General features: G+C 35.6%; 3 protein-coding genes across 3 annotated transcripts; 1 reads left to right on the top strand and 2 right to left on the bottom strand.

Annotated features, from left to right (window-relative positions):
* Positions 1–12211: 12211 nt before the first annotated feature.
* LOC104897477 (uncharacterized) lies at positions 12212–12961 on the bottom strand. Its single transcript, XM_010684361.3, has one exon. The coding sequence runs from the start codon at positions 12959–12961 to the stop codon at positions 12212–12214; it is 750 nt and encodes a 249-aa protein (XP_010682663.2).
* Positions 12962–16144: 3183 nt separating this feature from the next.
* On the top strand, positions 16145–17464 carry LOC125499101 (B3 domain-containing transcription factor FUS3-like). Its single transcript, XM_048647615.2, has 5 exons — positions 16145–16314; positions 16423–16523; positions 16760–16806; positions 16932–17008; positions 17109–17464. The coding sequence occupies exons 1-5, from the start codon at positions 16204–16206 to the stop codon at positions 17406–17408; spliced, it is 636 nt and encodes a 211-aa protein (XP_048503572.1). The 5' UTR covers positions 16145–16203; the 3' UTR covers positions 17409–17464.
* Positions 17465–17574: 110 nt separating this feature from the next.
* On the bottom strand, positions 17575–19882 carry LOC104897476 (transcription factor BEE 2). Its single transcript, XM_010684359.4, has 6 exons — positions 19334–19882; positions 18896–19105; positions 18722–18787; positions 18267–18335; positions 18076–18159; positions 17575–17920 (listed from the first exon to the last, which is right to left on the bottom strand). Exons 1-6 carry the CDS (start codon positions 19607–19609, stop codon positions 17786–17788), a joined length of 840 nt encoding a protein of 279 aa, XP_010682661.2. The 5' UTR covers positions 19610–19882; the 3' UTR covers positions 17575–17785.
* Positions 19883–21343: the final 1461 nt, after the last annotated feature.

Genomic DNA, 21343 nt, shown 5'->3' with positions numbered 1-21343 from the left:
TCATCAAAATGGGAGGATTGAAAGGAAGCATAAACACTTATTAGAAATTTCTCGAGCTCTTAGATTTCATGCAAATCTGCCTAAAAAGTTCTGGGGTGATTGTTTGCTTGGTGCTACTCATTTGGTTAACATGCTTCCTGTCAAGATCTTACAGTGGAAATCACCTTATGAGGTAATGTTTCATAAGACTCCTCCTTATCATACATTAAGAGTGTTTGGCTGTTTATTTTATGCCTATAACATGAATATACATAAAGATAAGTTTGATACTAGAGCAAGAAAGTGTATTTTCTTAGGCTATCCTTATGGCCAAAAAGCTTACAAAGTGTATGACTTACACACTGTAATACTCCGTATTTTGAGAATTAATTCGTATTAATTAAGAAAATATAAAGAAGTTAATAAAGAGGATTTAATATTATTTAAAGAATAACAAGAATATAATAATATTAATACGACTCGGTTGTGTTAATTTCGGATTTATAAAAGTTAAACCGAGTTCACTCAATCTAGAGTTACCACTTTTAGAAGGCTATAAAAAGGGAAATAAGAGGAGGAAGTTGAGAAACCCTAAATTTCTTTCTCTCATCCCTCAGCCGTCTTTCACCTCCTCTCTCTCAATTTCTCTCTCCTCTCTCGCTGGTCTCCTCTCCCTCACCGATTCTTCCTCTCCTCCCTTGCTTCGTCTTTCTCGCTTGCTTCGTCTCTCTCGCCTGCTTCGTCTCTCTCGCCTGCTTCGTCTCTCTCGCCTGCTTCTGTGCGACGCTCGTGTGGACGAGGCTTCGCGCGTTGAAGGTTGTGCGAGCGAAGCTAAGGGCTCGAGTGAGTCGAGCATTGTGCGGTTGTGCGAAAGGCGCGCGACGAGGGCCAGTCGAGGGCTGGATTGAAGCTGTGCTAGTGAGGGCTGCGAGCGACGAGAGATCTGGTGCGAGGCTCGGGTGCGAGCAGGACGGGGCGTTGTGCGACGAGGCTCGAAGAGCGACGAAGGTGCGAGAGGTTTGGTGCGACGAGGGCTGCGAGTGCGGTGCTGGTACGAAGGTTGCAAGCGACGAAGCGTGTAGTCGTGTATGTGCTGCGAGCACCGAGGCTGGATCGAGGGCTGCGGCAGTGCGCGAGTGTGTTGCACCGTTGCCGGAAATTGGTCGTCGGAATTTGATTTCCGGCGAGCTTAACGGTATAAAACATTTTATATATTAAATATATTATATTAAGTTTAATTATAATTTATGTTTTCATAATTATATTAAACTATAATTAGTTAATTAATAATTCAAGTTAATAAGTTCATTTTATTATTCTGACTATAATTGCGAATATAACTCTTGGACATAATACTGGATTGGACCTAAGAGTTTTGGACATAAAACATGGTTGGACTTATAATTTAACTGGTTTGGTAAAGATAGTGGACTAATGACACTAACTAATATTAGTATGTTCACTAGCTTTGACTCTTAAAAGACGTTAAACACTCTATAAGAGAAAAGTAACGAAAATTCATAAACAAGGGGTTTATTAATCGTTTACTTCGAATTATTAAACCGTATAGTCTTAGTTACGTAGTAGTTGTTATTATTACCAACGACGTAGCACTAAAGTTTTATTTAACGGTTTAGGTCCCAATTTCATAAGCGGAACGTTCGATTAAGACAGCGAAAATTCTCCGTTACAAGGTACGTACGCGTACCAGTTTAATCCCAAGTATTAGTATCATGATTAGGTTGCAATCTATGTTATTGGAACCTAGAAGCATGATAGGGAATGTTTGATTGATTGAGATTGTCTGGTTAGACATTTGTAATTGAAATTGATATGTTGCATTGGAATGCGTAATTCTATCGTATATAAACAAGAGCATTTTTTAATCTATCCATAGTGTAACAAGGTTGTTACAAGAGATATGATTCGAGCATAAGAGGACAGGTAAATGATTCTATGTATCCATAGTGTAACAAGGTTGTTACAAGAGATACGATTTGAGCATTTTAATGAAGAGAACAGGTAATTGATTCTATGTATCCATAGTGTAACAAGAGTGTTACAAGAGATACGATTTAGCATTGTAATAAGAGAAAAGGTAAATGACTATATGTGGTTATGAAATGAATGGTTAATATTAAAATGAATTATGGCAATATCTTGTAGTTGGACTCCCTACAAGTGATGAACAATGGGGGAGTGTGGGACTTGTCCTACGCTCCTACGCAGGCCTACTGTGACGACAGTAGTGTCCTTATATTTTGACACTCAAGTAGGCGGAAGGTTCCGTTCGATCTTGGGGGTATGCATACTAAGGTGATGGGTGTGAGACGGAACAAAACCGTATTTGCATTTCATCTAACAGACCTAGTGTCTATTAAGGATTCAGTAGCCCGTATGATTCTAGTAAGATGACGGTGCCCGTTCGATGCCAATTAAAGATTAAAGATTAAAGGTTAAAGGATGTAACATAGTGTAGCATCATGCTTAAGATTGTTCATGTGTGCATCATTTATGTTTACATGTATTCAATGGTTCATTACGTACTCAGCATAGCTGATTGTGTGTTATTATGTGTTTGATAAACTGCGATAAACCATTGATGCTACAATGGGGAGCAGACTAGGTGTGCTGTTGCTGCTGCATAATCTCAAGCATACGGGGACTAGGCTTGGGTATTTACATTTAAAGCATTTTGAAATAAGTATTATTGGTTTTCTAAGACTTATATATGGTTTGTGGTTTGAATGAAAGGGGTCATTGATGATTCCCGAGTTGTATTTATATTTTAATTCCGCTGCATTTTAGTTTTCAAGTTAATGTTTTAAATTATCGTTAACCCTTATTATGCCTTGCGTTCCATCGCGGCGGTAACACGCCCGAAGTCGACGCGACGCAGCAGTGGTGGGCGCGCGTGGATTTCGGGGGTGTTACACACACTCATACTACATTTGTTTCCAGGGATGTTGTTTTCTTTGAAAACACATTTCCATATCCTACATCTGTTTCATCACAAAAGAATCATTCAACACCATCTCTGATTGATTTCAATACCTCCTTTGATAATCTAACATCTACTTCTGATGTTACTCATGCTACAACACATTCTTCTTCTTTTCTTCCTGATTCACCTGTTTCTAACAACATTCCTGCTTATAACAGTCCTTCAATTTCTACACCTTCTCATTTTCCTACTCACAATACTTCTGCATCTACATTTAATGATGTTGATGTTTCTGCTCACAATACTCATGATGTTTCTATTTCTCATGATTCTCCTCCTTACTTCTCCTGATTTACCTCCTCTCAGAGCCTCTTCCAGACTTGTTCAACCTACTATTAAGCTCACTAATAATTATGTTCATACATATATTCCTCACAAATATACTACTTTGTCATATAGTAGTAAGGTTCTTTTGCTATCAACTCACGTCATATTTTTGAGCCTAAAAATTATAATCAAGCTAAATATAATCCTCATTGGATTGTTGCTATGACACAAGTGTTAGAAGCTTTGGAGGCAAATGAAACATGACAGTTAACTTTCCTTCCTCCTGGCGAGAAAGCAATTGGATCAAAGTGGGTCTATAAGACTAATAAATTGAATTCAGATGGCGACATTGAATGATATAAGGCCAGATTAGTGGCTATTGGTTATCAGCAAATAGCAGGTCAATATTTCAACCAAACTTTTGCTCCTGTTGTAAAGTTAGCTACAGTTAGAATTCTCATAGCTGTTGCTACAACTAATAATTAGCCTTTGCATGTGTCAATTGGATGTGAATAATGCATTTCTACATGGGCTTTTGGATGAAGAAGTTTACATGTTATGACCTGCTGGTTATCATAAAGCTAAGAATGGAGAAGTTTGCAAACTGAAGAAGTCCTTTTATGGACTTAAACAAGCTTCTAGACAATGGAACAAAGAATTAAGTAAATTTCTTAAAAGTTTGGGCTTTATTCAATCCAAACAGGAACACTCTTTATTTACTTGAAGTTTGGATGGACAATTTCTGGCTATACTTGTCTATGTTGATGATATGTTGGTGACTGGAACAAGTTTGTCACAAATTACAACTGTCAAACATTGCCTTGATCAAGCATTTACCATTAATGATCTTGGGAATCTTAAGTACTTCTTAGGCATTAAAATTTCCAGAAATTCACAAGGAACTTTCATGTCTCAAAAGAAGTATATTAAAGACATTCTTACTGATTGTGACATGGAGCATTGTGCTAATTCTCCTGCCCCTTAACCTACTAGACTAAAATTGTCTACTGAGATTAATGATATTCTTCCAGAACCAGATGTATATAAGAGACTCATTGGTAGACTCTTATATTTAGGTCTTACTAGACCTGATTTGTCATATTCAGTACAACATCTTATTAGTCAGTTCCTACATCAACTCGAGTACCTCATCTTAGGGCTGCTCTACATGTAGTGAAATATCTACAAGGAACATTGGATTATGGCTTATTTTATCCTGCTCAGAATCAAATGCAAGTGTCTGTTTTCAGTGATTCAGATTGGAGTGCTTGTCATTTTAATATAGCAGATCCTTAAGCTCTTACGTTGTCTTTTTTTGGGCAAAGCTTGATTTCTTGGAAAACAAAGAAACAACAGACTGTCGTAAATCTTCTGTAGAGGCTGAATATAGAAGTATGTCAGCAACAACTAGTGAACTTGTATGGGTTTATGGCTTACTTGAAGAATTAAAGATGCTTGTTCCTTTACCTCTTGCCATGTACTGTGATAATAGTTCAGCTAAGCATATTGCTGAAAATCCCAAGTTTCATGAAAAGACTAAGCATTTGAAGAGAGATATGCACTATGTAAGAGAACAAGTTGAAGAAAGATTCATCCAAACTGCACATGTTCAAAGCTCTGCTCAATTGGTTGATGTTCTTACAAAGTCATTAGCTTCATCTTATCGTCGTTCTCTATGTTCTAAGCTTGGACTTGTTTCACATGCAAGTCAAGCTTGAAGGGGGAATATAAACTATATTTATCATTTTATATTACATGTCAACAAGTTAGTTAGACAAGTTAGTTTGCACTAGGAATCCCAAGAACAAATAACAAAGCAAGAAAGAACACACAAGAACTTTTACGTGGAAACCCAAAAATTGGGAGAAAAACCACGAATATGCACTAGGAATCGATGAATATTCAAGAAAGATTACAAAAGCACTCCAAGAACTCTCTCTATTGCCTTTTCTCTCTCTAATATGTGAATAATGATGAATAATGAATCTAGGGCTTTCAATAAAAGACGTATTAGGGCTTTTATTTATACTCTCGCATCAAAAACGTGTTTTCCGGACTAAACGCCGAACCGCCCGGGCGGGATTTCACTTTTCCAAAACTGCTTGCGCGCCCGACTGAAACTGCCCGGGCGAAATCCGTCCGACCTGCCCGGGCGAGACGAAACAATTTCGTCAGTTCTTCGTAAAATAGTCATAACTTTCTCGTTTCTCACCGGAATTGGACATATGACCTATCGTTGGAAAGCTCTCGGAACAAGATATCACTTCCAATTTGAATCACCTCAAAATCATTTATAGATTGAAAGATATGTGCATTCAAAGTCAGCCTTATGTCCCAAATGACGTTTTCCTTCTACGCAACCTCATCTCCACACCCATACACCTCCATGAGCTCCATATCACGCCATATACCCAACACGGAGACCATGAAAATTCAAGTTTTGCAAATTTTTTTGAAATGAATGAATTATCTTTTAATACATGACTAGAAACATGACGCTAAAAGTATTTATTTGGGACCATGTAAAATCAAATCAAACATCAATTTGATCAGAATGGTGACAATAATAGAAATAAACTTTGAGCAATATAGGAGCTATATACATTTCAAATTGTTTTCCCTTAAAGAAAAACAATTATTGTCACCATCACTTGCAACACTTTTAACCATATTTTATGGGGAGAAAACTAGTTATTATTGTATGGTACGTCCTGAATTAATAATACTCCCTTCCCAAGGATATGGTCGTTACCAAATCTATAGGAATGGTCTGAAAACATGCAATAATTTCTCAGGGAAGAAAGTTTTATTAAGAAAATAAGCATGGCATTAGATTAAACGTATGTATAATGTTTGAAGTGGTTAGCATGCATCAAAGCCATGCAAGAGAAAGTAATAATGCAACCATAATATATGCAACTAGCTTCAATATAAATTTCAGCGTCATGAAAGATATGAAATCCATACAATCATATATCATACTATTAAATATTAATTGTATTAGCACCAAAAAATATAGAATCATATTAATTGACTTAGCAATTAAGAGGATGTGAAGTGCATGAACTTGGCTTTTTCATGTTTTTTTCAACGCCTTGATGGATCAGTCACTTTCCAGATAGATTACATCGTATCTCCAATAATGCATCAAATTATATACTACTTCATTAAGAAGTACTAATTACAGTATATACTATTATTAAAATGCATTAAGAGTCCATTTAATTACAAGTTGACTTTATCCCCTTTTCTTCAAGAGAAATAATCAGAAAGCTCCTGAGAATTGTGATAAATGAATATACCAACATATTATTCCTTCTGTCTCAAAATATAATTTATGATTCTATTTTTCCACGGGAATTAAGGTAAGTAGAATCTAAGAAGGATAGTAATAATTATTTATATTTATTTAAATAAAAGTTGTATTGAAAAAGATGATTTTAAGAGATGGAAAATAATTGGTGAGAGAGCATTAAATATAACATCTTGGTCGAATAAACAAAGCAAAAAATTGATTTCAAGAAGCAAATAAATGATGGGAACACAATTTTTCTAGACAAATTACGAAAAAATATGGAACTAAATATGAAAATATAAACTATATTTTGGGATACCTAGAATAAAAATAAGAACTATATTTTGAGACCGAGAAAGTATACAATTATAATACTATTATTAAGTTTGAGTCAATATCCTCAAAACCAATTCATGACAACTCTGAGAATGCTCTTTTAGTATTGTGTTTTTGGCAGTCTACAAGTTGACCTTTGTTATTGAAGTTAATTATGCCACAAAACAAGTCATTGAATTAGTATTTTGTTACTTATTAAAGAATATATTATACTCCCCTCTCATTTTCTCTCTCTAAAACCCTAGCCTCCCTTACCCCTTCTTCATCAATTAGGGGGCTGCCATGAATATTTTCATCCATGGTAAGCCCTTTTTTCCCTTTTATTTTCAGTTTTTAGTTCATTTTTTTGTTTTGTTCAATAAATTAGTATCTCTTTATGAGATTTTCTCAAACCCTTTTATGGGGTTTTTAGTTTCTGTTTTGGAAATCTCCTTCTCCCCTATGGGAGTTGTGAGTATGGTTCTTTTGTTTTTAGGTATGAGAAATTATTCTCATTGGTTGAAGTTCGAGATTCAACCTGAAGAATTAGGGTTTCACAACTTCTGTAAAATTATGGAAGACTATTGGAGTACGTTCATCCCAAAATTTCCGCATCTGCAGATCGTATGCCGAACCAGAGCGAACTCACAGATTGCATTGCTTCAGATGAAGATTTTTATTAAGGCAAAATTAAGTCAAATCTGCGATGTTTATATTTCTATGGTGATATGTATTTCTATTAGAATTTTATGTTTTTCAGAAATGACTTGTAAGTGCCGTTTGGCGAAATATTAATGAAATCCCTTTTCTTTCTTTAAAAAAAAAAACAAGTCATTGAATTTATCAAGTAAAGTGACAAGAGACAAAAGTCAAACCATGGGGGGAGAAAAGTTCTAATACAACTTGCTCCAAATCTGATGTTATACCACCAAATCCTATATAATAACGTAACTAATTTTGAGTCCGATTTATGCTCCGAATTGTTATATGGACCGGAAAAAAATTACGACCTTACTAATAAAGTGAAATCTGATATAATTAGTACTGTCAATTAAATCCTTTACTAAATTTCTTTCTTATTTGTCATAAATTATATCTTGCTTTAAGAGGGAAACTATAAGATTACGTCGATCCTCGTTAATCCGTTATTGTGCATACTTGAGGTTGCAAGTTCAAGACTTATAATAGTCATATTTGTTTTGAATTTTTCAATTACTATATGAGAATGGCATGGAGTGAAACCAATGAAAAGCGAGAACGTGCAGCATGAAGAATATACATATTCCTTTTAAAATACTACCATGTTAGGTTTATATATAATACTAATCAATAAATGACAATCGCCCTAAATGTTGTTGTCGATGGAGTAGCGAGAAAAGAAGAGAGAAACGATAGAGGATATAGGGGAGGAAAGAATAGCAATTTGTGATGACTCAATTATTAGTGATTAAACCCTATTTATGATAACATGAAAGTATATTGATATAAATTTGTTATATAAGATAGTTTTATGAAATTTTTCCTAATATAATTGAACACACCTTTTTAATATACATGAAGAACTCTTTGGGGAAAAGAGGGGCTTGAATATAACAAGGAGAAGGCCAACATGTCATGTTTTTTTTGCTGCCTCTACCAAACAAGCAAGTAGGCCGGCCCATAGTCACCTTCACCTGTTTATGCCTGTTAGCCTTCTTAGCCCAAATCCACAAAGTATCTAAAATCTGGGCCCAGGAACCATCTGGTTGAGCAACAGTAAACTCAATCATGGCGAACAGCAGCTAATGGGCTATAAAGCCCATAACACACTATATTCTGCTGAACCACAGAATCCTCGTAATACACTTCCTACATTCCAAATTAGTTCTAATACGAGGGACTAGGAGACGCGAGCTTTAAGGAGTGCATATGAGTAGGTCACAATATAAAGAGATAGAAAGATGAATTCGTATGATGAGAACAAATTATAGAAGTGACTCATACCAAAAATATAGTATCGTTATAGCTAATTTGAAACTTACTTAAATAAGAAGTGTTGCAATTAATTTGGACTAAAAAGTATAGTATTAACTATTCGTATATAATCATAAGTGCCAAAAAGGGTAGTGAGCCTTGATACAGATAGGATTCAATCTCATATCTTGTATATCACCTCCGTGGTATTCATTTCACATGATTCAAAAGTGAAGTCATAACGCAAAACGATGAACAGAACATCTACCATGGATCAAAGAATTCGTAATTCAAATACCAACAGACCAACTACAGCAAAATGATCATAGAATAACAAGTATGACTTCATTATGCCATGCAACCTTCATCAAAAATAGCCTAAACCACATGTACCAATAATCCAAATGCAAGTTATATTATAATCCTACAGAAAAATCTGAGTGAATCACTTGAAGATATATCGATAAACTTACAATTTTACATATACTGATATAAGTACATATGATTCCTGTACTCTTTTATCACAACATACAAGTACCTTAGCATTAGCATATATGCGGAAGCAACTGTAAGAAAGTCATCTCACAAACATTAGCTAGTACACAAACAGCATCATCATTCTCTCTTTTTTTTGGCCACTAACAACATCATCATTCTTGAATAGAGTTGTATACATTATGCAAGGAATGAACTGATATTAACAAGCATTTTAAACAACTAACAAACAAACAAAAACAAGAATTTAGCGCTATAGCAATTAGCCAATTACCTCCAAGGTAAAAGAATAGACTCTGAAGGCCATTGACATGCTAACAAAATGTCGAATTCCAGGAGCTTTATGCTCTACCCAGTTATTACTTCCATGTTCGTGACAGAGTCTAGCATTTTTATAGAAGGACCTTGTAGAAAGTCGGAGATCTACCACGTGTAGGTATCTTCAGCCTTTCTGATACCCTGTAGAAGCACTAACATCGAAGCTGCAAAAATCTCGTAGTCTTACTTGGTAGCTAGAGAAGGAAGAACATGGTGAAATGGTTGGAGACTTGCAGATTGCAGAAGCCAACATTGCTTGCACCTCCATGATCTAAGCCACTACTGACCAGTTTGATTCTTGAGCCCTGACCATGGTTTTAAATATGGGATGCAATGCAGGTTTACAATTGCAATGCGCGAGTATTGCAGATGATTTATGGTTGTCGCTGCCCTATATTGTAGTTGCGGTGGGATCAAAAACCTTTACAATGGGGTCGCGATGCAGTGATGCAGTTGAGATTTGATTGTGGTCTTGACCTTGGAATCTGAAAGAACTTATGCCATAAATTGGATACAGGAAAAAGCTGAATCAGCTACCATAACAAGCAGCTTGAACCCTGATGCAACTTCCACGGAACTTGCTTATTTTGAAATAATAATCTCTATAGGAGAACATCAAGCATTGGATTATTTTGTACAATATACAAATATATGAACCAAGCAAGCAACATAATATCCTAGTAGATCTATACATTTACACTCTTGACAAGATTTCTAGCCTTGATCGAAAAAACAGTTGAAAGCACTGTAGAACATATCAATGTTCAAATTTTCACATCAATTTCATCAGTATATACTGCAATCTACAACTGAGGTTTTCCTATACACAGCGCGGGCGCATACACACACACAAACATAGTAGATATTGGAATTCAAAATAAAAATATAAACAAAAAAACACAAGGAATCAAATGGATTATATTACTTTAGAGAGCTAACAAAGCATTTGCAGATGAGTCTACAGTCTACACTAAGCCCTGAATACATTAAATTATGCAAAGAGGGAAGTTTGTTATGCTACTACTTTACTTACTTGTCCCATAAGCCACTGCTGAAGAAATCTATTCCTTCTATCAGAGAAAGGATCTTCTACTTTCACTATTGATGTTCCATTGCAAACTTTGATGGCGCCACGAAAAGCTAGAGGAAATAAGTTAGCGGTAACTGGTAAGATACATATAACTAGTATTTCAGGCTGCTGTAACGTTCATCATACTTCTCATCTAAAAGTTTGGAGGTTTTCTCCCGAAGAAGCGAAACTCAAGTACTGAGTCTGAAAGATCATTCTGTTAGTAACAAAGTTGAGAAGATCACCAAAATATGAGATGACTTAATCATTTGCATCTTTTTACTCAGAAGTGCAGTGCTACAAAAGGTACAGACAGTCATAGTGCCAATGTATAATATATGTCAGTTTAAGGGAGCTGTAGCCTGTAATACATACATATGTTGCAACAATGGCTACCACATCAAGCAGCAACAAATCGTCTATTAAGATGCAGTTAAATGAATGTAAGCAGGTAGATTGGTTTACCATAAGTATTCAGAACTCGAACCAACTTTCTGAAACAAAAATGTGAGTCTTACAGGAAAGAAAAGACTGAAGACATAGCAGGGTAAGTTACATATTCCAGATAATCCACACACACTGTCATTTGTCACAATTCACAAACAAGAAGTATCAGAATTCGTATTAGTACTCATTCAAGAATGAGCCTTTTATTGTTGAAAAAGATGAAGCCTAAAATATGGCAGTTTAATATCAGCTCAACAATATACCAGGTGAATCTAATTCAGAAAAGCGCACACTCCATTACTAGAATGCACACCCATTATACCTTAACTTTTATCATACACTTAGGCGTACCATACTCATATACACCCAAGGCTATTGTTTACTCATTGCTCATTTAAAATCCTTCAAATGAACAAAATATACACAAAACGAATAGTTCCCAATAAGCAAATGAGCAAACAATAGTCTTGAGTATACCATTTGTATCATAAATGTACTCCACACCCAACCACAGCTCCACAAGTCCCAAATTAAAAGCAAAACCCAAATAGTCAAAACAAAAAGGTATTTATATATTTCCATAAATAAGAATGAATGGCATGATAAATACAAATAGCAAGTGGAACTGGAACATCATACAAATAGGTGTACATACAAATAGGTATACCATACTCACGATACACCCAACAATATCATTTGCTCATTGCTCATTTGAGATCCTTCAAACGAACAAAATATACCAAAAACAGATAATTTTCAAAAGATAATCTTGGATGTACCACGAATGTACTCCGCACCCAACAACAAGTCCCAAAACAGAAGCAATACCCAAATAGTCAAAACAAAAAGGTACTTATATACTTCCATAAATAAGAACGAATGACATGATAGATAAAAGCAGAAAGTGAAACATCAATGACATAAATAATCAGAGACAAATGCATCATTAATATCATCATCATTATTATTATTATTGTTATTATTATTAATCATTAGTATTAACGAATTACTATAAGAAGAAACAAAAACAAAACATGATGTTACAAAATTAACAACATAGAAGATTACATTAATCTTTCCTAAGATTTAAAATAGCAGAATATAATTTCCTTCTAGAACCAACAGCATGAATCCCCATATCTTTAAGATCATCAAGTGTTAAAAAAGGCAAAACTTGTTCATCCACTTCATGGATTTGAAAAACAGGTGCATATCTTCCTAAACCTAATTCAACAAGCCATTTCCTTACTCCATCATCCAACAACCCAGGTTCGAATCCTACTCCCACCAAATCTTGTTGCGAATTAAAAACCCTAGTATTAGACCTCAAATTATTATCACTATGTTCTTCTTCATCATCTTCATCTTCATCTGCATCTTCATGTTCTTGATTTTCTCTCTCCTCGTCAGCATCACCAAACCCATGAAATTCATGATTTTCTCTCTCCTCGTCAGCATAAAGTGGGTCCACAACCTTGAAATTGGTTCGTACCCTTTTGGTTTTTTTGCGAACGACGCCGTTTGAGGTGGTTTCTGAGAAATCTAGGTTGTTGGGTAAATTAGTTAAAGGACGAATCTTTGATGAAGATTTGTTTGAGGAATTGTACGGAGGATGTAATCTCCATGTTTTGGGTGTACGGATAGTGGTGGGTTGGTCACCGATGTCGTGTAATCGAACACTGGGCCGACGTTGACGTTTTGGGGCTAGATTTGGGCCTGGGTTTTCCGGTGGGCTAGTGATGTTATGGGCTTGTATTGTTGCCGGAAGTGGGTTTATTGTTGGGCTGATTGATCCAATTGGATGTAACTCTGCTGCCATTTTTAGAGGGGAAGAGAGAGAATAAGAAGGAAGAGACTGTGTGTGACGGTGTGAGTGAGTGTGGGTCGGAGGGAGTGATGAAGTGTAGAGTGTTTGATGGGGGTGGGAATATGACTCTATGAGATGAGATTAAGGGCTCTAGGTCCGGTTGTAATGCTTGGTTTGGTTCGAGAAAATGTCCGATTCATCTCGGAGATGTACAAACTTTATACATTAAATCCTTGACATATTGAACTAAATTGAGTGTAAGTTGAACATGTGAGAGCGTCCGAACTGAACTAAAATGAAATAAACTGCGAAAAATTGAACTGACGGGGTTTAAGTGTTGCTTCTAAAAATGAAATCCTAGTATGTTAAGTTAATGAGTCAAGTTAAGTCGTGAATTTTTCTTATTTTGAAAAATATAAAAAATAAGAAAAGTCGTACTTTAATATTAAACTTATAAGTACAACCTAATATTAGTAACATTTATTTACAAACCCCATTATAAAAAAAAACATTTATTTACAAAAATATTACTTGATGTATAAACTTTTTTGAAATGAACTTTCACGCTCCCTTAGTAATCTTAATCAAGTTGGTTACTAGACATTTATTCACAAGTTACAAGTTTTGAATTCTGAAATTTAGTTTAGATTTTAGAAGACTTCTTGATAGTCAAGGTTAGGTCCTTCAAGTTATAATACTCATTTGCCCGTGGAACATGTGCGCGCTAACAATCATAAATGTGCTTTTGTATTAGCTCGATTCAATATTCATTATTTATTCAGGATTTTATATTTGACCTGTTAAATTCGATCCCTGCATTAAAACTCGGGTTGAAATATCGAATGTTGTACAATGAATCTTTGTGAAAGTTAGAATATAAAGGGTAATAAATGCAACAGTTTTAATTCTATCCACCGATATTTTTCAGCTTACAATTATTGCCTTCTCTTTAGCCGTTAAATTTTCTATGTATTGAATTTTGCTCGATTACTTGCGACGCTACTTCTGAGTATTTCACCAAGCGATTTCATCTATCTTTTTTTTTTTTGACATCGGCTAAATTTTACATAAATAAAAGGAGCTTACACATTGACACTAGGTCATTAAAAACCCTTACAACACTTAGAAAACAGGCTAAAAACGTATTACTACAACTCTACAAGAAACTAAAAGGGTAAAAATGACTTGTCTCCTTAGCTACTACATACCAGAGCAATTTCATAGTATTGTAAGTGTTGACTATTTCGTATTATCCTATTGGATCATCAAGCATTATCACGAGAACAATTGGAGACTAATAAGAACAAAAGCTGGTGAATTGCAACTGATTTGTCTTTGCAAGATCAACTGCATAAATACCATGAACCCTGTCATAAATTAGTAGATGATCGTTGAGAAAATATTAAAGGTAAGAGATTGGAAAACCATAAAAACCAGGATATGGAGGAGAATCCAAAACTGAGCACACAGATTACTATCCAATGTACTAGAATCCGCCTTAATATAGAAGTAAATCAGGGATGTAATAATCAACAAAAAAACAAATAACAAATTTACTACATGTAACCTATGTCTAATGGGATTTGCCCAGGATCGTCTAGTACACTTTAAGGGCCTGTGCTAAATGAAATTATAAGATTGAAAATTTTTGATGTATAGAAAAAGACGAAAGAGTTATTAATGAGTTTTTTTGAAGAACAGTAAGAGACGAAACAAAATCCCTGTAATTCGATCTAATATTTTTTAATTGGACCATTTTATTTTAAGAGCGTTATGCAACTGCTCACCCTGCACATGAACTTAACCGCCCTTGAATTTGCTTTATAGGTAACCCCGTCTTTCTTCACTTGAATGTGTTGCCTTTCTTTTTCTATTTCCTTGTTTGATTAGTTTACCGAAGTGAATTGGCCCTGACAAGCGTTCATCTGTTGGGGTTGTACTTATGGTAACACTAACACGTAGTACGGTAGTAGTATGTTCTTATTGACTTGGCTTAAAACAGATAAAGTAATTGTTAGCTAGCTGCTCATTTTAAGTCAACTTAAATTTATTGTTTTACTTCCTTCGTTCACATGTAAGTGCAATTGATTTTCAAGTTTCATGGTATGACCTTTAATGCACACCTTCGACTATTAATTTTCTTTTACTATATATCATGAAAGTTATTATTTTGAAGTTACATATTGAAATAAATAATCAAATAAGATCTCACATAAAAAGGGTTTAAATCTATACTACATTTTTAGAAAAATACTACTCCTAATGTATAACTGTTGGCATGTTGCAGTTTAAGTATTGCAGTATTGCAGTAATTATTTACGAGCATGCTGTAAGTAATATTCACAATGAGTAGTATATATACAACTATAGAGCATTGTACATTTGTACTAGCTTATGAAGTAATAGTTTACATTTTACAAAGATCACCAAAGATGATTTCCCAGTTGTTGCTGTAAATGCATGCAATTTATGCTGCATAGAGAGCATTTTTACAATTGTACATGTGCTAATTTATCTGGCTCTTCACCATGATTCCTGGTGGCTTAAGAGGCAACACAGCCGGATTTAAGCCGCTATCATCACCTGAAGATCATGCTGGCAGTGACTTTGTTGGTGGTGGTGCACTAAGTGGAAGCCCTATTATGTCATGTGGCAATAGCTGGGTGTGGCCTCCTCCAAAAATTAAGAATTATGACGAAGGAACGTGTTCGTGTGTCGTTTCACAGATTCAGCAACAGCAGCAGCAGATTCAGCAACAGCAGCAGCAGCAGCAGCAGAAGCCGCGCATTCTCAGTTTCAACTCTTTGATGATCCCTAGTACCGATCATCATCATTCTGAAATCCACTCTTCCTTCATCCCTCCTCCTGTATACCATCCTGTTCTCTGCTTCCTGTTACTGTTTTCTTTAGAGATATCTCCACCCCTCCCCCCAACAACATAAAGGTTGCATGAACTTATCAGTTCATGCAACCTTTATGTTGCATATCATAATTCATAATAGGCCTAACTAACGAAGGTGCAAAAGGATTTCTTTTGTCGCATATCATCGAGAAATTCGTTGCTGTCACAGGCTGATTGAGTGAGAGCTATTCACATTAGTGTGATCTCATAGAACTACATCTCAATTTTTCATGCAAATTGTAGAGTATTTGCCATTACTTCATTAGTACATTTCATAATTAGTTTAGTGTCAATGTTACAGAAACTAGCTAGGACCCTATTTTAACATATCTACTAATAAAACAAACATTTGATGTTGTATGTATACATACAGGAAAAAAATCCAAAGGCATTGAGGTTCCTCTTCTGTAAGGAGCTTACACACAGTGACATCAAGAAGAGAAACAAAATAATTGTTCCTAGGGTCAGCAAAACCTTCTAACTACTATCATTGCTGGTTTTGATTTAGTACGTTGACCGCCTCAATTTCCTTAAAGTGATCAAATGAACTTGTTGCTATGTTTCCAAACAGAGGGATGCTGAAATCCATCTCCCTAGTATCGAATCAAGACAAGGTGTTCGACTTTATATGGAAGATAAAGAAACCAGAGAAACTTGGTGCTTCAGATTCAGGTTTGATTTGCTTAGCTAGTTGCATTCAAACAAGACTAAATGGCTAAATCTTAGCCAAAGTTTTACTCACATGTTCTATGGAAGGCATTTTTTTTTAACTTGAGTCGTTTTGAGGCCTACTATTCCCCGTCTCTTATTTAGTTATCGAAAATTTAGCATGTAAGAGTTTTAATTGTGTTATATACGTGATACAATGTCCTCTCTTAACTTTTTATTGACTTTGTTTTATGGAGCAGATATCGTATTACCAATAACTCCAAAGTACATTCACTTGAGGGAACTAGTAAGCGCTTCTTCCCTAGACTTTGATCACATCCAACATTTCAAAATCATCCTTACATGAGGAAACTTCATACATAAGAAAAATTGATTAACTTGATTAATTGAGGTGATTTTTCCACCTTGTAGGACAATTTCTTCAAGTCCATGGTATGAAAGCAGGGGACTACATTGTCATTTACAAAGATGATGAGAGAAGAAGATATGTAAGTTCTTAAAACAAATTGAGTTATCCTCATATATAGTTGAGTACTAGTTTTGTTTAGTAGAATTAATGGAGTGCAAATAATTACTCGAATCGAGCAGGTGATTGGAGTGTCCAAGCAGGATACAAGAGAAGCACTTTATTACTCTTCAGTTACTACTAGCACTGTGGTTTCCAACTTGAGTATCAAAAGCAGTTCAAGCTATACCTACTTCAATCAACTTTCAGACTTCTCAATAGTAGATGAAATGGAGGAGGTTGCAACGCCACACACGCCTTATCCCTATGGCAATGCAACTTGTAATGGTGATGATCTAGTATCATGTGAGCTTGAAAGGCTTCCCTCATTAAAGACCTTCAAGTTCTTTGATTTACCCATAGACTACATTTTCTGGATATAACACCACACCGAAGCAACTCTTTAGAGGTATATACTTTGCTAGATGTTGATCATCAGGGTGGTAATTCATTGGACAATAATTCATAATATAGTATGTGTCTTTTCTTCGTTATTGTTTGAAGTGTCAGCAACAAGTTGATTTTCACGCTTACTAGTGCACAACTTTAATCGTTAACATTTGAAAAAGATGCTCTTACACAAGAGAGTGTAGCTAGATATAAATTGCATAAATGCAAAATTTATTCATGAAAGTAGATCATTTATTTGAGAATTACAAAGATGCACCAACTCTGCCCTCATTACAAAGTAAATTAGTGAATGAGGCGGTTGATTAGTACTTTAATAGATGATATGTTCATGATAAATTTACAAACATTATCAAATTGTATATTCCCTCTCTTCTAGTAGAGCAAGCCAAGGTGAAGGAAGTGCACTACTTTCATGCAAAGGAATTGATCGATATGGACTAGTTCTCCTTGTGCATTCTGAACCAGCAGTAGTAGCATATGATTCCTGACATGATAAAAGCAATATATGGAAACATGATTGTGGAAACCACCAACTTAAAAATCGCGTTCTATACTTCTATTCAACTTATTTTGACTTATTCGAACTTAGCAGAAAGTGATAATCAAATAACAACAGACTACGATGAAAGCTTGAGATACCTGTGTTTGCATCATGCTTGATTCTAGTGCAAGATAATTGACATCAAATGTGGGATCAACTAAAGCAAGCTCTTCCATTAGAGACTACACCGAGACATACATTTGAATGAGAAGAAAACAACCAAGTCTCAGAAAACTTTAATCTGAGGAATGTAATGCCTTGCTATGATTTATGAACATGTCATCTTTACCTTCACCTGATCTTGTAAAGAGTGGATATAGTTTATTATTGTGTCTAGTATTGGGACCTTTCCCGTTGTCTGCAAAAGTAATTAACATCAAATTTTAACCAAGTTAAGCAACATTACTTAACTTCAATATGTTTGTCAAAGGACCAACTAACTCAACCAAAAGCTTAAGTTGATGGTTGGAGTCTCAGAAATAGTTTAATACTCTATCACCCCCCTCACGCGAGAGCCCATTGGGCTTGAAGTGTGGATGCAACACAGGCATCTCCCTCATACCCGATGCTAAATACGTGACCTTTATGTCACGCTGGCTCCGATACTATGTCAAAGGACCAACTCAACCAAAAGCTTAAGCTGATGGTTGGAGTCCCAGAAATAGTTTAATACTCTATCAATGTTAGTATCACAATATATACTCCTATAGTAGAAACTTGGTAGATAAATCTCAAAATATGTACCTTGTCACAACCAGGAACAAGCGATTGCAAGAGCTTCATCTTGCTACTGATTTTCTGTCTTCTTACCTGAAAAAAAGTGTTTATTGATACAAAATGTACAACAACTTTGTTCAAACTTCAAGTAATGTTTATGAATTTGGGGTGATCAATAGTATAAATTAGCTTATTAAGTACCCTTTCAGCAAGACTATGACTGTCTACAGCTTCACCTCTTCTTGCCCTGACGTACACAAATCCATCTTCATTAACAGTTGCATCCTGTTCGTCATAATTCGTTCTTTCCTTACCTTTCTTGCCACTACTTCGAGTTCGACATACATTGTCTTCCTTCATGTCATTTCTCCGATTTCTTTGTCTACTAATTTTCTTATCCTGGCTTGTTTCCTATACAAAAGAAAACATAGAACAACTAACAATGAGCTAAAAATAAGTATATTGCACAAATTTTCTGTCTGATCATTATAATGTGTACATTTGTACGTGTTACCTGAAAATGGATAGAATTCTTGTTGTTATCAGAAACAACAGTAAGCACAACAACTAACAATGAGCTAAAAATAAGTATATTGCACAAATTTTCTGTCTGATCATTATTACATTTGTATGTGTTACCTGAAAATGGACAGAATTCTTGTTGTTACCAGAAACAGCAGTAAGCACATAAGGTACAGCTTGATGATTATCATAAAAATGAGAAAAATCCTCAAACGTAGTGAAATTATCTCGAATCCATGAGAAATCGGAATTTATGTTGTGAGACATGGCATTCGAGTTATTGTTAGTACATGATGACTCATAGAAGTTATCTGCAGGATGAAGATAAGGATGTTGTTCATCATCTCTTAAGCATAAACATGGAGATGATTGCTGGTACCATGAAGCTGACATTTTGATCTTATATAGTACTACTATAGTATAATTTGGGTTGAGTCTATATTCTGGCTAGCTTGCTGGTTCATAAATTAGCTTAGCATCTATATATATATGCACATATTGACAAACAACAGAAAAGAGACAGATAGAGAGGTCTAAATGCTAAATAGTGTTAGTAGTATATACCACCTCTGCTGTTTTTTCTTTGCTACATTGTCGTCGTGCACGGTTTTTAACGCATTATTTAATTTTTAAAATATTTCTTATTTCGTTTAAGTGAAAATTATAAAAATTTGATATTATGAATCTACACGTCGAGATGAATCTAATAAAACAACATATAATTACATTTTCACTTATAAAATAATCAAAATAATCGATCAAAGTTAGTGGCTTCATTCCCAAAGCAACAATGTAGCAAATTAAAAAAACGGAGGGAATATTGTAACAAATACTTAAAGACAAAGGAGATATATTTACTAGCTACTTCTATTCTCTATAAATCATAACTCCTAGTGGTGGTATAGTAGTATTTAAAGCTGTCGTTTTCACAAAATATTATTGCATTTGAATGGTCGTTTTTGGACTACTACTGCTACTGCAACACATATGCCCAAGAGAAGAATGAACATATACAATTGACCTCCATTCTCTGCATGGTATATGTGATAATGTGAATACTGTTGATCGATGTTTTATGAATAATAGTGGGAAGATTTCTCATACAGTTGTTGCATCCTGGAGCATTGTGGCAATAATCCTGCCTAGTACAACCAAAATTTTCTCAAGATTAAACCTAAAAATATTTGATTGGTCGAAATTTTATTAGTACAGAACCCCAATCAAAGGCTCATTACAAGTCCGAACACCCCCTAACATTCCGAACATTGGGTCTACTTAAACTTCGCTAAGAAAAATGGGGAAGCTCGCTCATCACTTGAACCAGACCCGATTCCTTAGAAAGTGTTGTGCTTGGACCTTGGACGGTATATGTGGAGAAAATGATGTGAGGATAAAGGGGAGTGGCGGGACTTGAATGCCACCTCTTAAAATTTAACGACTTGAAATAAAGAGAGTTAGGGACCAGACCAAAGTGAATGATATACTTCTAGAGTTGTAGTAAAGGCAGCCTTAGCTTGGTCAAAAAATAGTCTCTTAGATATGGGTTGCTTTAGTAGTCGGCGCCCATGTTTCTACCACGTGGCTCTGCTATCAGTGTCTGCAACTTTGCATATAAGTCTCAGTCTCAGCTTTTGTTCCTTCTGTGAAGAGGACATCAACCGGCTATGTTCCTTTGCAAATTTTATGTAGCTAGGACTTCAGGAGTAAAACTTATCCTCCACTGATAGAGGTGGGCATGGGCCACATCAGCACGTAGGCCGGCCTGGGCCGACACAGTTTGGGTCGGTCTCGACCCGTTGTTCAATATATGGGCCATAGGCTTGCTATGGTCAAGAAATTTTATTTTAGACTCGGTCCAACACGACTTCGTCTATATTGCCCGTGGATAGAAAGTCCCTATCTATTATTTGTTTTTTAGTCTAAAACTGCCAAGAATCCACAAAAAACAACATAAACACGGACCAGGCCCGCAGGAGGCACAATCCCAGCTCGTGGGCCTAGATCAGGCCGTGGACAAAATCTGAAAATTTCAGCCCTGCACGGCCCGCCACTCAGAGGCTTAGGCCCTGCTTGGTCCGCCATTGTCCCAAACTCGCAGGCTGAGCTCGTTAATAGGTCTGGCCCGAC

The sequence above is a fragment of the Beta vulgaris genome, chromosome 6 (assembly GCF_026745355.1).
Source record: "Beta vulgaris subsp. vulgaris cultivar EL10 chromosome 6, EL10.2, whole genome shotgun sequence".
NCBI lineage: Eukaryota > Viridiplantae > Streptophyta > Magnoliopsida > Caryophyllales > Amaranthaceae > Beta > Beta vulgaris.
This window is presented reverse-complemented; position numbering and strand designations above follow the sequence as displayed.

Bases quoted from the DNA above. Each gene is read 5' to 3' on its own strand.
- LOC104897477 (XM_010684361.3), bottom strand. From the start codon at position 12,961: ATGGCAGCAGAGTTACATCCAATTGGATCAATCAGCCCAACAATAAAC.
- LOC104897476 (XM_010684359.4), bottom strand. From the start codon at position 19,609: ATGTCAGCTTCATGGTACCAGCAATCATCTCCATGTTTATGCTTAAGA. The intron at 18,336-18,721 runs GTACATATTTTG...TTACTTTTGCAG, and splicing joins TTGTTCCTGGTTGTGACAAG to ACAACGGGAAAGGTCCCAAT. The intron at 18,160-18,266 runs GTAAAGATGACA...GTCTCGGTGTAG, and splicing joins CTTTACAAGATCAGGTGAAG to TCTCTAATGGAAGAGCTTGC.
- LOC125499101 (XM_048647615.2), top strand. From the start codon at position 16,204: ATGTTGTATGTATACATACAGGAAAAAAATCCAAAGGCATTGAGGTTC. The intron at 16,524-16,759 runs GTTTGATTTGCT...TTTATGGAGCAG, and splicing joins ACTTGGTGCTTCAGATTCAG to ATATCGTATTACCAATAACT. The intron at 17,009-17,108 runs GTAAGTTCTTAA...CGAATCGAGCAG, and splicing joins ATGATGAGAGAAGAAGATAT to GTGATTGGAGTGTCCAAGCA.